Source organism: Lolium rigidum, chromosome 4 (genome assembly GCF_022539505.1).
Source record: "Lolium rigidum isolate FL_2022 chromosome 4, APGP_CSIRO_Lrig_0.1, whole genome shotgun sequence".
In the NCBI taxonomy this organism is placed as follows: Eukaryota; Viridiplantae; Streptophyta; class Magnoliopsida; order Poales; family Poaceae; genus Lolium; species Lolium rigidum.
This window is the reverse complement of record NC_061511.1, coordinates 17,615,238-17,629,895: the sequence shown is the minus strand read 5'-3', so window position 1 is coordinate 17,629,895 and position 14,658 is coordinate 17,615,238. Positions and strand designations below refer to the sequence as shown.

Here is a 14,658-nt window from a genome sequence, read left to right as displayed (position 1 = left end):
TACCATGAAGGTTCTTGTGTTGAACCAGGTTGGGTGATCTAATTTCTCCATGGTGGGTAGATCGTTGATAAAGATACATAATTTTGGAAGAATGGATTGCTTGCAAGTTTGTCAGGGAGACCACATTGTACAATTCTATTTTGGGCATCTATTTGCAGTCTTCTTTAGACGTCAACAGTGAATGGTGCATCAACATCAAAGGTTCAGCCAGAGTTATCTATCTACGGTGTCCAGCATAGAATGAGAGTTGAGACGCTGCTTTGTTGCTCAGTTTAGGATACGTTCTGTGTTGTAGTTGGTTTATCTGTTGTGGTTGTCTTTGGACTAGCCTCGATGTAGAGTAAGTACTATGCTTGTTGTTCACGGCGAGTGTAGTCATCTTGCGCTTGAATTGGGGGCATTAGATTCTACCTCACTGTTTTCCCCACGCAGATGAAGCGGCTTCTTCCACTCTACATCCTACAACATAACAAATTCACCTCGCAGAGAAATCATTTGCAAGCAAACTGACCATAATTCATGATCAGCTGCAAGCAAAACGGCAAACACACAGGTTCAGAAGTGGAACAAGGCTAGACACATATAAACACCTACAGATTACAGATTTTAGTTAGAACCGATCTAAAGTTAAAACATCTGCTAGAACTAGGATGGGGATAAAACAGGCATCCGCTGCAGTACCATACTACATTTACACTGGCAGGATCAACTCCTTGATACGGGCACAAACTGCCCGCGGGCATTATCTTTCAGCCACCTCGTCGAGCGGGTCTGCCTGACACGGTCCGAGAAAAGGCGGTGTCTGCATGCAGATCAACAAGAAAAGCCACGTTGGTCTTCAGAGGTAGAAATCAGGTCTGAATTGTTTGAAAACAAGCCTAGGATCAAGGTTTCGTCACAAACCTGTCATACTCCAGCTTCTGGGTGACTATACCATTCAGTATAAGTTCCGCCTCATAAACATTGACACCTGTAGGTTAATTGTGTATGTTAGCTGGCAGTCCAAATCTTGATGACAATACGAAGCAGACTGGCATGTACTAGTATCGAAATCAATTATAACCTTTTTCAAGGAGTGCCGCGCATGTTTCATAGTCCTCTTCGCATGAGATGACCAGTAGGTCATCTGGTGCTTCCCTTTCCTTATTTATGGACCTTCCGATCCTTTCTAATGGCTGCACAAAGTACAAAAATGAAGAACATCAGTATAAAATGCTTAATATTGAGGAAAAAGTGATACTGCAAGAAAAAGAAAATTGAAGTGTTTGGATATGTGGGACAGTTAATTCTTGAGACGAACTTACTGGTCACCTACCATAGGGGGGTTTCCTGGTAAAAAAAAATGTGCTAGTCATCCAGGAACAAATTGCAGGCTCAAACACACATCTAACGGATTTGATTTGTTATGGAGGATTTATAAGGAGAACTAAGATATTGAGTTGGACCAGGTAACTACTGTAACTCTTCCCGTATTTTGCACTTACTGTACCATGGAAAATGACACAGTAAATGCACAAGCAAGTGTCACACCACAGTGATTATCCACAAAATGAGAGACGAAACTGCATCTTTCTCCAAACAGTCAAGGACTTTGTGAAACAAAAACTCTATTTTAAGCAGCAGGATGCATGGTCATGAGAAGTTAGATCCCAAGGTAAATATGCAAGTTGGAAGCGTGTTAACAAATCTACAAAGCAAGTTCATAAAATTAGTGCGCTTAAATAAGCAAAAGTAGTCTGCAGTTTTGCATAACCTCATGAATCCTTGAGTGGTACAGACATATTTAAGTTATTACTACATGGAAAACCATATAAATATGGGATTAAGGTTTACTAATATTTTTTGAGGGCTTTATTCACTAACAATATAGGTTTGCCTTGGTTTCTTGGCTGAGCTTCGCATGCAAACAGCAAAGTAGACACTAGAAAATAATTCCTCAGCACAATCCTATCTACTATCATAGAGTCAATGTGAACATGCATTTCTAGCATACAGACGAAACAACAACATAAAGTATCTCTAGAAAGAGTAGCAATAACCTGCCCAGAAGATGCCGAAACCAAGCAAGTCAGCACTTGTCGACTGGGCTTCACATTTTGTGTTACAAACACTCTTTTTCCCTGTAAGTGTTTTCAATAAATATAATTTGAAAATGTTGAGGAAAAGTTTGAGAAAAGAAGAGGAAACTACACAATTCACTTTACCAACAGCAGAGGATGCTTGGAAGCTGAGGCCAGTGATATAGGCATGCTGAAACCTATCTCCTTTTCCTTTTTGGCATCCCTCAGAATATACTTCTTATCATTAACATAACAGCCTGCTTCTCCACAACTTTCAAGCCACATTGATGTCACTACCAGTTTGCCAAGTGCTATTGCCTCTAGCATATTCTTTGTGCGGAAAAAACCATCTGCCACAAAATGTGTTGCATCCGAAACAGAAAATGCTTCACGGACTCCTAAGCGTGCCAAGATCTACAACATGGACTATTACAAACATACCAAATACCAAATAATTAAAGGCTAGAATGTACCAACATAGAAATATAGTTACCTTCTTCTGACGCTTGATCACATCCTCATCCAAATGATGGCTGAATAAAATACTGGCACTGGCCATATCTTTCCTCCTAGAATCTTTTCGATGTCGACTTGATAGAGTATTTTCAGGATCTAACTCCAGCAGCTCTCTGGCAATAGAGGGTTTTGACAAGCTCCTTGAAGCTTTTGATGGATTCAGAGGACTGAAAGTTGGCGACAGTTTATTTACCATTTTAGAAGGTGTTTTCAGGACACTGTTCGGAACTGGAGAGTTACTCTCTGGTGAGTTGCTTGCATCCCTTACACCGGATGGTTCCTTTTGTCGCTGATCAGAGCTACCAAAACCAGAACTCTTGTTGTTAACTCCCTTAGAAGAATTAAGTATAGGGGAAACAGCTGATGATTGTGGGATAATACTAGACAGCATAGACATTGATCCCTTGGAGGGCTCCCTCCTTGCATACGTCAGTAATTCAGATCTCTTAATGAACACCCGTCTTTTCCTGGGTGACCTTACCACTTCTGGCTGTATTTCATGATCTGTAGCCGTTTGGGTAACTGCAGGAGCCTTTGCCTGTAGCTTTGCTCTAGGTGTTCTTCTCTGTTTGGGGTGAGAGGAGGGTTCTCTGCGAGAGACATGAGTTGCTGGTTCATCTCTGAATGATTCAAGGTTCTCAGAAACATTTGCACTGGTATGCTGTATGCTTGCACCGTTATTTTGCTGAAGATTCTGAGCTTGATTTGCACATGTATGCTTTGTGCTTTCTTTTACAACAGAACCGGAACCATATCCTGTTCTTTCACTAAGCATCGGTCTCTCAGGTTCATGTGCAGTATGATTGTTTCTTACTTCTCCAGTCGTGGAGTTGTCACCTGTCAAATTCATGCCCTTCTTCAAGTGCTTATTAGGACCTAACTCAGAATACTCAAAGAGACTATTTCTCCCAGTGTGCCTTGTGCGATGAGCAATAGGTGTACTGGCATACTTATTTCCATCAACTATCTTTGCAATTTTATTCTTCTCTTGTACTGACTTTGCCTGCTTATTTTTCGTCTTTGTTCCACAATCTTCCAAATTTTCTTGCGACTGTATTCCTCTCTGTCTTTTTTTCTGAGGCTTTTGGTTCAACTCAGTTACTTTTATTCTTTTTGAACGTGTCATGACACCTTCCTGGATGCTGCTAGTTCTCTTTCGTGGAGGGCCATTCTTTGATTGACTTTTTTCTGCTCTAGATCCAACTCTCAGGTCTCTGTTCACTGGAAGTTCATCTTCAGCTGATAAGTTTTCAGCAGGTGAACTTTGTGCCAGTGCTTCTATAGCTAAGACAGCCATTTGAGTATCCTGACCAACATCATGCAAATTCACACTGACCTTTTCCTGCTGTCTTTCGACAGGTTTGGCATTTGATAGACAGCCCAAGTCGTTCAAAAGATTTTTCTTACTCCTTTTTCCAGAAGTCCGCTTACTCTTGACCTCACTTTCGAGTAGTCTCGAATCAGATGAAGGTAAAGTTTCAATTTTCCCACGAACATTGGAATCCGTTCTGCTTTTGTATTCCCTTTTTTTAGTGTCAACAGGAGCAATTTTTGTGGAGCACTTCTTTGGCCTGGGAATTTTTGATTTCCGTTTACCGGTTGATTGGTGCAACAAGACATCCTTGTTTTTACTGAAAAACTCACCTCCGCCATCATCCTCCTGACTATCCACCCAAGCAAAGATTTCTGGCTTTCCGTTGGAACTTCTACAGCGGTCAACCTTCTCAGCCAGTTGTAAAGTTCCCATCTTTATTGAAACAGGTGGCTTTGCCTTTCCTAATTTCTTTGGCGTCGGTTCTTGAGACGATAGGCCACCATTAATTGAGATCAGCCCCTCCACAACTTCCAAAGCATTCGCTTGAGATAGATCACCAGGCTCCTGTGAGTTGAGATAGCTTAGTCCAGAAAAACGCCTGCTCTTGCTTTCACTCTGTTCCGTTGCTGTGTCAGCAAAAAGCTTCTTTGCCGTTGGGCACCTGCCTTTGCTTTTACTCCCATCTTTGCCATGGCTCTGTACATAACCATAAGATCCATCATCAATCCCACGATCAGGGCAACCACCTAAGGATGTACCACATGAGGTAGAGTTTTCTACAATTTCTGTCAGGGGAAATGTTCCATTGGCCATAGGTTGCCTTTTTCCTTGTTCCAAACTTTTAATCGTAAATGCTTCACGAGCTGTGGCAAGATCATGTCGTCATAGGTGAACATGTCAGAAAACAAAATTCAGGCTACAGTATATGGTAGACGTTTAGTTGAGAAACTAAATTAAAGAATCAACAGAAATGTTCTCATGTTCTAATCCAGGAAATATATTTGATGAACAATGGGATATCTTGATTACCGAATTGCATAACATCAAGATATCCCTATTATAAACTCAAAACACCAAAATGAAATAATGATTTACAAGCATCAATTCACAATATAGAGAACAACCTTGATTTCCCCAGAACACGACATACGTATAACAAGAGCCTATAGTGCCTATAATTTTGCAACAAGGGGTATCTCTCGATTAAAAGCTAGAGAAACCATATTGAAGCAACCACATGGAAGATCAAATTACCACATAAATTTACGCCCAAAAACATTCATGTGTACTCATGGAAATGTATGCCTACTTGCTGACTATTGCATTGCCCTAGGAGTAGCTTTAGCTATTAGATACAACCATAGGCAATATCTCCAACGTGTAAGGTTAAACCAATGAAAGCGTGCAACTCTTTATGATGTGAAATTGGGGATATTTAGAACATTTTTACTAATGAAAATAGTTTCTCATATTATTTATCTTGCATGAACAAATAAAAAGCATGGGTATAACTGTAAGAGACCTAAAGCTTAATCATCACTTTGCCAGGAAATAACGAAGATAAGAAACAAAAACGTAATGGGGTCAATGTAGTCTTAGGGGACTAAATTATCTAACCGAGTAACAAGCACAATGTGCAACCATATGTATTTGTCTTGTCCTACACGCTTAGAAAAATATGAAGTCACTGAAATTTGCCAGGTAAAGAAACAATGCATAGCTATGTGAGTCGGAAAAGGCACACTTAGCCATTGGTAACTGACCTGTGCCACCCTCTTCATCCGTGGAAGCATCGGAATCTGCCACATCATCGTGCTCCTCCACATCCCTCTCATCATTCTGCAGGCCCTCATCGTCGCTCTGCACCTGAGTGCCCTCGCTCAACTCATCGTCGCCATCGTCGCCTACCTCTTCATCAGTGTCTTCAACCCGCTGGGTCATCCCCCAATCGATGGCATCGGCCTCGTCACCGCTGTCATTCACTCTCTCCTCTTCCTGACATTCCTGAACCAACTGGGTCTTGTTCCCTCCACCCTCCGCCTCGCATTCTTCAAGCAACTGGGTCTTGTTACCTCCACCGGCTTCATCCTCCGTGCTGCCGCCGTCTTCATCTTCCTCCACCTCTACCGCCTGCGTCTGCCCGGCGACATCAACACCTTCCTCCTCTGAATCCTCGATCAACTGCGTCTCGCCAGCCGCCGCCTCCTCCTCCTGCTCCTCAAACTCATCATCAACTGCCTGGGTCTCATCGTCGTCGTCCAGTGCCTGTGTATCGCCGTACAACATGCCGTCGTCGTCGTCGCCTCCGCCCTCGCTCCGCGTTGTATCGCCGGAGACAACCGGAGACCCTAACGGAAACACGCAGGCGACCCACCGAAGTCAGCAACATTTACTACACCAATCTCTCAAGGAACGAATCAGGGAATCAAACGGGTCGGCAAAACTCACCCAGCGGCGGCGTCCCTCCGTCGTCCAGGACCTGGGTCTCCCCGCGGGCCATCAGGACCTGCACACGCACCTCAGCAATCAACACCGACCCTAATCAGATTAAAACCTCCGAAAAGTAAAGAAAAGATAATAAACTGGAAAGGGAACAAGCATTTGGGGAAAGAATCGATGGGCCAAGAAATAACCAACCGCCGTACCTAGGGTTCGCCGGAGATCTGCGGGGAGACCGGGGGACCGACTCCAGGAGCGGCGGCGTCTCGACGATGGTGGAGATAGTGGATGGGAAGAGGAACAGGGAGAGGATGGGGAGGACGGGGGATCCGGCGATAAAAATGCGAGCTTTTCCCGGGGGTTGGATGGATTTGGGGCCGGAATCGTAGTGGGGTTTTAGGTTTTCTTTTGTTTTGGAAGGGAAAGCCGAGGCGTCCGATGGGGAATCGACCGTTAGATGAGGCAGCGGTTGGGCGGAAGCAGTTTCCCGAGCTTCTCCCCGTTCCCGAATCGGTAAACCCCGCACTCGTCCCTCCTCTCCCGCACCGTTCGTCCCCCAGCTAGCTAGGGTTCCCAAGCCGCCGGCCGCCGCCGCCGCTCCAGGGCTGTGACCCGCCGCCGTCAGCTCCGGAAGGGAAGGAGCGCGGCCGCCCCTCCTCCCCCACGCGCCCCTCCTGTGCTCGCCTTGCGCGCCCGCCCCTCCTGTGCTCCCCCACGCGCCCGCCCCTGCATCCACCGCCGACCTCTTCCTCCCTCCGCATCGACCTTCCCCACCGACGCCAAAGGACGGCGCCCGCATCAAGGACGCCTAGTTTGACTTGCTTTGAAGTGACACTAGCCTCTGCATCCGTCCCCGACGAGCTCCAGCTCCGCCCCCGTCGGCCGAAATTCGACCTCGTACGTCCTCCTACAGCTCACCTCGTCCTCTGCTTGTATTTTCATTCATACTCTGGTAGTATATTTGTTCCAAATGCTCTGGTTGTGAATTGATGCTCTTCTAGTGATTTGACATTTATGATATATACATATTGTTCTGTGAAGAAGATATCTTTTTTTTCTGACTTTATCTGTATCACAAGATAACAATTAATGTTATACAAGCATTTGTTAGATGAACCAGTTTGTTGATCTGTATTGTCATCAACTAATTTGCTGATTTTATTTTGTCTACATTGTCATGAAGCTATGTTGCTGATTTGGATTTGTCTTGTCATATACCAATGTTGCTGATTTGTATACCATGATTTGGATTTGTCTTGTCAATTTTTTTGGGGCTTTATAGACATTTTACAACTTAACATAGAAATAAGCCAAAGTTCTAGAAGCCCAAAAGAATGAGAGGAACTAGTTTCTAGGAGCTTCTTACCACCACAGTTTTCCCCCACCGTTTTCTATAAGCTGGCTTATGCATAAGCACAAGACCAAAACAAGTCCCCCTTAATCTTTCATGGTTGTTTTTCCAGCTCTGATTGAGTAGCGAGCGAGGAGGGCAGGTGGTGGAAGCAGACTGAGAGGAGAAATAATGGCAGGTAAATGTCTTCCTGCGCCACTGAGCTTTAATCCGCCGCCAGGCCGAACATGTCCTGCCGTGAACTGACCTAGCTATCTGCTCTGTTGTGTTTTTTTTCCTCAGGGAAAGAAGAACCCAAGTCCCGCAAGGAGAAGCGAAAAGAAGCGAGGTCCAATAAGAACAAGCAGCGGTTTCTCTCCTGGGTTCAGCACCAGGTGAGCTCACCAAAATCATCAAAGGACAAGTGTAGAGAAAAGGATGAAAATGCTTTCATGGTAGCTTTACTATTTTAGTTTGCTGATGAAGTGTACAAATTTCTGGAATTTAGGGTGGCAAAAATAAGAAGCCGGAAAAGCCATCCGTGCAACCGAGTCCGGTAGAGGAGAAGAAACCGAAGAAAGAGCATAAGAAGAGGAGGAGAAGTGAGCCCGAGGAAGGCCACAAGGCCAAGGCCAAGTCCAAGTTCCAGGAGTATCTTGAACTGGAGATGGGTGGCGCTGTGGGCAGAGAGGAGGATCTGGAGACTGAGAGGAAGCTTGCAAAGAAGCTCAAAGTGAAGAAAGGAAAGCTGGGGGGGCCGGATGACGGTATGGATGATCTTTTCGGGGACCTTGGATTTGGTGGTGACTATGGTTCGGATGCTGAAACGAGGGAGTATGGTGAGGACATGCTGGATGACAGTAAACCGGAAAAGAAGAAACGGAAAAAGAAAAATAAGAAAGTGAAGGATGATGACTCAGAGGACGGCGATGGGGATGTGGTGGATGACAGTAAGGCAGACAAGAAGAAACAGAAGAGGAAAGACAAGAAGAAAGTGAAGGATGATGCCACGGAGGAACCAGGTGGTGGAGGTGTGGAAATGGCTGAAGAAAGCGATGTATCGGTTCACGAATCTGAGGGTGAAGAGCTTAATGTGGTTGAAACACCCTCAGTCTCAAAGGCAAAGTATGTGCCTCCTAGTCTACGTGCTATTCCTAGTTCAGAAGCAGAAGAAATCTCCGTTTTACGCCGGAGAGTAAGAGGTCTGACTTCCGATCCTGTCTTTTTTTCCGCTTCTATGCAGAATGTTTCTGATTTCATTATCCATTTTTTTTTGTGAGCGTATTCTCATAGATGGCTTTATTTCTTGTATGCATCAGGACTTCTAAACAGGCTTTCGGAGTCCAATGTGGAGTCTATTACTCAGGAAATTGCTGCACTTTTTCGTGTATAGTTCTATACTATTCCTTTTTCATTCACCTGATACTTTCTTGCCAAATTTCTTTCAGATCTTTTATTTTATAGCTTCACTAATCGCGTAGTGCTTCTGGTTCTATTGCTATTTATCTATTCTCAGTCAGTTCCTCGAGGTGTTGGCTGTCAGTTAATTGGCGATGAAGTTTTGGCAAGTTGTTCCCGGGGACCTCGTGGCAACGAACAGTTAAGGACTTTCCATATAAGTCACATTTATCTGATTGTTATCTTAGTATGGAATGTTATTATGTTTTTTAATATAATCTCACATATTAGATTTCAAATATCTGTTGGAGAATTAGCAAAGTGGTTCTAAGTTATTGTTTTAGAATGAGTTCGAGTGATCAACCTTAAGACACATGTGTAGACAAGGTGATAAACCGGAGAGAATTGATATCATAACATTTAGTTTTGCCCAACCTTCAGTTTTGTATGAAGCCTGAATCTATCCTGGAATGACATGAGCTTACTTTTCTTCTATACTTGTTTCACCTGGTGACCTGACTGATGGTTTTAGTGCTGGAGAGATTCTTAAAAATGGAAGGATTGTTGTTTTGACATATCAAGGTTATCCTTGCCGTAGAACCTTGTTTGTGGTCCATGCTTATTTGACGCCATTGAAACTTATCAATAGTTTACTAACTTTGTCAGGCAAATCATAAACATAGGTTACTTGTTCAGATAAACCCCATGCTTCTTTTGTTACGGTGTTCTACTTTAAGATAGGAATTGGTGGACTGATAGATGGCTCTTACTACCAAACTAATGGAATATGCTGTTTCATTTGTGCAGGTATGCTGCTGTATTTGCAGCCTTTGTTGCTGGTATGACGTGCTTGGTTGGTATGGACTTCAGTGCCAAAATCCTTTCTTCTCTTGCCAATTCTTTTGAGGTATGACTATTCTGATTTTAAGATAAAAAAGACTTGCTAAATGTTTCTGCTTCCTAAGTATATTTTAATCTCTTTTTCCTTGCAGTGTATCTGCTTTGTTTCAACTCATGTTTATCTTTTATATATTTTCCCCTTTGTGACAGAATGAGTACTCAAAAGATGATGGGTTATCTCTGAGAAATATTACCTTACTTCTCTCATATTTGTGCATATTTGACGTCATTGCAAGGTTTGTTATTTAAATGGAATCTATATTATCATTTTTTATATGTAGAAACATGTCACAGTAAGTTCTGTTGATCTTGTCTATTATTGCAGTGATATTGTGTATGATCTTCTGTCGGTGCTGAGCAAGCGCTTGACAGAGCTGGATGTCTCAACAGTATTAACAATCCTACAATGTATGTAACGTGTATAATGTCTTCTCCCGCCAAAAAGACCCTATACAATGTCTTACTCATATTACTCCATAATAATAGTCAACTCATGTATTTGAACCATCATAAGACTCTGTCAAAACACCACTCCATGTTATTCTTCTTCTGAGTGAACCTCGGGATATCTCTATGGACAGGCTGTGGAATGAAGCTGAGGGGAGATGACCCAGGTGCAATGAAAGATTTTGTACTAAGTATTCAGAACTCTGTAAGTCAGTTGAAATCGTGCTCAGCTGGCCAAGATGGAAAAGCAGATATTCACAGTAAAAGAGTAAGTTGCCTTGATTTCTGCTGTCTGTTTAAGAAGTAATTCATGTCAGAGTAGTTTTGAGTTTCTTATCTGGTTTAACTTGCCATGCAGATGGAGTTTATGCTCGAGACAATATGTGACATTAAGAACAACAAAAAAAGGCCCAAAGAGGATCCTTCTCACCATACCCGTATAAAAAAGTGGCTTCAAAAGGTTTGTACCAGAGAACTTCATCACCCGACACTGAAAAGAAGACTTTTCCTGTTCATTTAATATATTGTTCCTTTTTTACTTGCCTGCAGCTAAAGTCAGAAGATATCCTCCTGCGTGGGCTAAAATGGAGTAAGCTTTTGGACCCTGAAAAGAAAGGGCAGTGGTGGTTGTCTGGGGATGTTTCATCCACACCAGGCAATATTGAAGATGTTGCAACAGTTATCAGCAAGGAGGTCGTAGAGGCACAAAAACTGGTTCAACTTGCAGCTGCCCAGCGGATGAACACTGACATACGAAGAGCAATCTTTTGCATCATAATGAGTGCTGAAGACTACATAGATGCTTTTGACAAGATTCTGAGGCTGGACCTATCCGGAAAGCAGGTATGCATTGTTTTTTTTTTACTGTGAGATGGGAGTTTTCTGTATGTACATTTGTCAGTAATTCTTAACTGTTATTTCTTTCTTTATTGTTGTGTAGGATCGGGAAATTATGAGAGTCATTGTTGACTGTTGTCTGCAAGAGAAGACTTTCAATAAATATTATGCTGTTCTTGCCTCCAAGCTATGCAGCCATGACAAAAATCATAAGTTCAGTTTACAGGTATGACATTGTATTTTTACCATTTTCTATATCTACAGTAAGCTATTCTGCTTCACAAGTTAGTGATTTACTGCCTTGTTTGCAGCGCATGTAGATATTTTTCTAGGATAATACAAATTGATATCGTAGAGTTGGGTGAATTTAACATTTGTGTTTCCGGCTTTATTATGGTGTCATTGTAGTACTGCATCTGGGATCGTTTTAAGGAGCTAGATACGATGGAGTTGAATCGATCCATGAACCTTGCAAAACTAGTTGCAGAGATGCTTGCAAATTTCTCCTTGTCACTCGCGACATTGAAGGTCGTCAATCTGGCAAACCCAGTGGAGATGACCCCAAAAAAGATCATGCATTTCCGAATGGTGTTTGAGACCTTGATACAGAAAGAAGACTCGCTTGTGTGGAACGTCTTTACCCGTATCGCTGGGGCTCCAGAGCTTGAAATCTTGAGAGATGGAATTGTGATGTTCGTCAAACAGTATGTGATGACTAAGGACACAGAGAAGGACTTGGCTGGGAAGTTCAAGATCGCAAAGAAGGCGCTTGATAATTCTGCTGGTGTTTTGATGTAATATTTCCAGCAGTTCAAGGTGGCTTAGCTGCCTATTTTTTCTTCGTTATGTGACACACGGCTTGCAGTTTTCATTTCCTGTTCTGAGGAAATGAAGATGAATTGTTTTTGTAAGTTGCATCCACACTATTAGAATGATTTTCTGAAGTCAATGATGCAAACTTGTATACACAGTATTGTTCCAGAAATTTGATGATGATGAGCATAGAAACTTTTGAGATGCCATTTCATAGCAAGTATATTCGCTGTCATGTATTCCTGAACATTTGAGGTTAATTACAGGCAAACCTGGTGAGTGGTAACTTGTGAGCTCACCAGCGAATGCCATAACAGATGTTTTCACCTTCTCATAAAACAGATACCAACTTTCAAATGGTGATTTATTCTGTCAAACTGATAAAAAGAAAGTCTAAGCAACTACTAAGGAGAAGTGTCATTGCTATCATCTTCATCAGTTTCAAGCCCTGCCCATCTTATCATCGCAAAGAGGAACTCCTTCAGGTTCACCTTGCCATTCCTGTCCAGGTCCATCTCCTCTGCAGCAAGGTACATGCACAAATTAAATTTTGACACTTTGGTTCTGTTTGAATTTCACACGAATCTTCTTGTTTACATGGAAATATTTGTGTTCAGACCATGCAGAAAATATGCATGAAAAAGGAGCAGCAACAGTACTGACTGAATAGCTGTGTTGTAATGTGGCTGGGTGTCCTCTCCTGATGAGATGCCTCGTTCATCCTCTGAGTGACGTCTTTCCTCCTCATCTTGCCGTCCCCTTCCTTGTTGAAGAACAGGAAGGCGTCGATGAGCTCATCAAATACGTAGTTGAGCTTCGCTGATTCAAACTCAGAAACCTGACACCAAACAGCACGAAACAGATTCAGTAAATGGCCAAGAAATTTTTCTATGGATAGGAAAACCTAGTTACCCGTCGTGTGACGTTTGGGCCGAAGAGAAGGTACATGAGGCATAGGAGGACGACAAACTCCTGGAACTGGATCCCCTCTCTATTGTCTATATCGCAATAGCGATGGACATCGTCGACCTCCTTCTCCGACATCTGAACCTGGAGCTGCCTCAGACATCTCCTTAGCTCCTCATTGTCGATTGACCCGTTCGAGTCCCCGTCTGCTCTTCCAATCAGTGGAAAAAAATCACACACTTCAGTTCAAACTCTCGAGTCTGATCCATGCTAAATTTAGCCTGTCCCATGCTGAAAGCATTTTTACCGTAGTGGTCGAAGACGTCCTTGATGTCCCTGAGGCCATCCTTGAAGCGAGGGAGGCGCATGGTGATGCTGTTCACCGACTTGAATGTCTTCTTCCTGGTCCTCGCCCTCTCCCGGAGCGCCTCCACCACCTTGTTGTCGAGGTCCCTCTCCACCCTCCGCTGCTTCATCGGGGCGGCGAACCTGGAAGCTGCACCTCCCATCCCTGCAAACCTGAAACATGTTTATGCATGCAAGATGATGGAGTAATGCATACAGAATTGAAGGTTTATGTGTAGATCATCACCTGCAGGGGTGCAGCTAGGGCTGCGGTGTGGAGACAGGATTTCTCCGCTGTTTGCAGATGGAATTGAGTGTTTTGCTGATGTTGTAGGATGGGGGCAGGGGAATCCGTTTGGTTGCAGCCATCTCCATCGATCTGGGGGGCAACAGATGAGGTGGAATCTGATGCTCTAAAAATAGAAGTGGACATGGCAGCCTCCCAGCTCCTGCCATGCATAACTGGATATATATGCTCCCACTACCTACTGCATCAAAAAGAATTTTTTGACCGAATTTTGCCGTTTGTGTTAGCAGAAACCAAAACTATTTTTATCTGACAAACTCACCAGAGATTATGTTCTCCAATATCACAAGCAAGCACCAATCCAATTATGATGGAAATATCAGATCGCTGACTTGTTATACAATAATAACATCATACTTGGTGTCCAACTCACCATGACGTCATAAACGGCATTCCAACATTTGGACTACAATCTGTTCAGTGAACATTTAATTAATCAAAGCCGTAGACACTATACCACCCCAGCTACAGCACAAATCAAAGATGTCGATGTCGGACAGTAGGACAGACTGCACACAGCACTATTACAAGTGGCTTCGCTGAAACAGTAATCGAAGATTATGAGTATAATGTCTGTACTTTTAGTGAACCCATGAATCTCCGACGGCCGGAATAAAAGTAGTAACCTGGTGTGCGGTATACACTTTCTAAGTTAGTTATATTTCCACTGCAAAGTGAATAATGTATCTACTTTCTCAGAATAAGCCTGTGGAGAAAGAGATAAGATGGTCCAAACCACCGAAAGGACATCGCAAATTAAATGTTGATGCTTCATATTATCCTAATGGATCTGGTGCAGCTGGTATCATGTTGTGCAATGATAAGGGAGAAGCCATTGCTGGCAAAGCCTGTTGGTTGAACAACATGATGAGTGCTGTAAATGCGGAAGCAACGGCGCTGCTCAGAGGTTTGGAATTTCTTGAGCAGATGTGGTGTTCTTCAGCTTATGTCGAGTCGGACTCTTTGGAGTTGATCAAAACTTGCAATGGAGACATAGAATTATGGAGCCCTTACACAGCTGTTTCCAGAAGGCAAGTTTAATGGA

General features: G+C 43.1%; 3 protein-coding genes across 3 annotated transcripts; 1 reads left to right on the top strand and 2 right to left on the bottom strand.

Annotated features, from left to right (window-relative positions):
• Window positions 1-632: 632 nt before the first annotated feature.
• Window positions 633-6,558, bottom strand: LOC124648930. Its single transcript, XM_047188613.1, has 9 exons — window positions 6,537-6,558; window positions 6,340-6,397; window positions 5,655-6,239; window positions 2,554-4,754; window positions 2,205-2,474; window positions 2,040-2,120; window positions 1,064-1,175; window positions 904-970; window positions 633-802 (listed from the first exon to the last, which is right to left on the bottom strand). The coding sequence occupies exons 2-9, from the start codon at window positions 6,389-6,391 to the stop codon at window positions 706-708; spliced, it is 3,465 nt and encodes a 1,154-aa protein (XP_047044569.1). The 5' UTR covers window positions 6,392-6,397; window positions 6,537-6,558; the 3' UTR covers window positions 633-705.
• A 1,154-nt stretch (window positions 6,559-7,712) lies between these two features.
• Window positions 7,713-12,278, top strand: LOC124707818 (nucleolar MIF4G domain-containing protein 1-like). Its single transcript, XM_047239509.1, has 13 exons — window positions 7,713-7,859; window positions 7,964-8,055; window positions 8,169-8,862; window positions 8,980-9,047; window positions 9,177-9,259; window positions 9,866-9,965; window positions 10,109-10,194; window positions 10,284-10,366; window positions 10,540-10,673; window positions 10,764-10,865; window positions 10,955-11,248; window positions 11,346-11,468; window positions 11,651-12,278. Exons 1-13 carry the CDS (start codon window positions 7,853-7,855, stop codon window positions 12,038-12,040), a joined length of 2,256 nt encoding a protein of 751 aa, XP_047095465.1. The 5' UTR covers window positions 7,713-7,852; the 3' UTR covers window positions 12,041-12,278.
• On the bottom strand, window positions 12,244-13,504 carry LOC124707816 (probable calcium-binding protein CML22). The gene is made up of 4 exons (XM_047239508.1): window positions 13,269-13,504; window positions 12,968-13,167; window positions 12,719-12,893; window positions 12,244-12,575 (listed from the first exon to the last, which is right to left on the bottom strand). Exons 1-4 carry the CDS (start codon window positions 13,468-13,470, stop codon window positions 12,460-12,462), a joined length of 693 nt encoding a protein of 230 aa, XP_047095464.1. The 5' UTR covers window positions 13,471-13,504; the 3' UTR covers window positions 12,244-12,459.
• Between the last annotated feature and the right edge of the window lie 1,154 nt (window positions 13,505-14,658).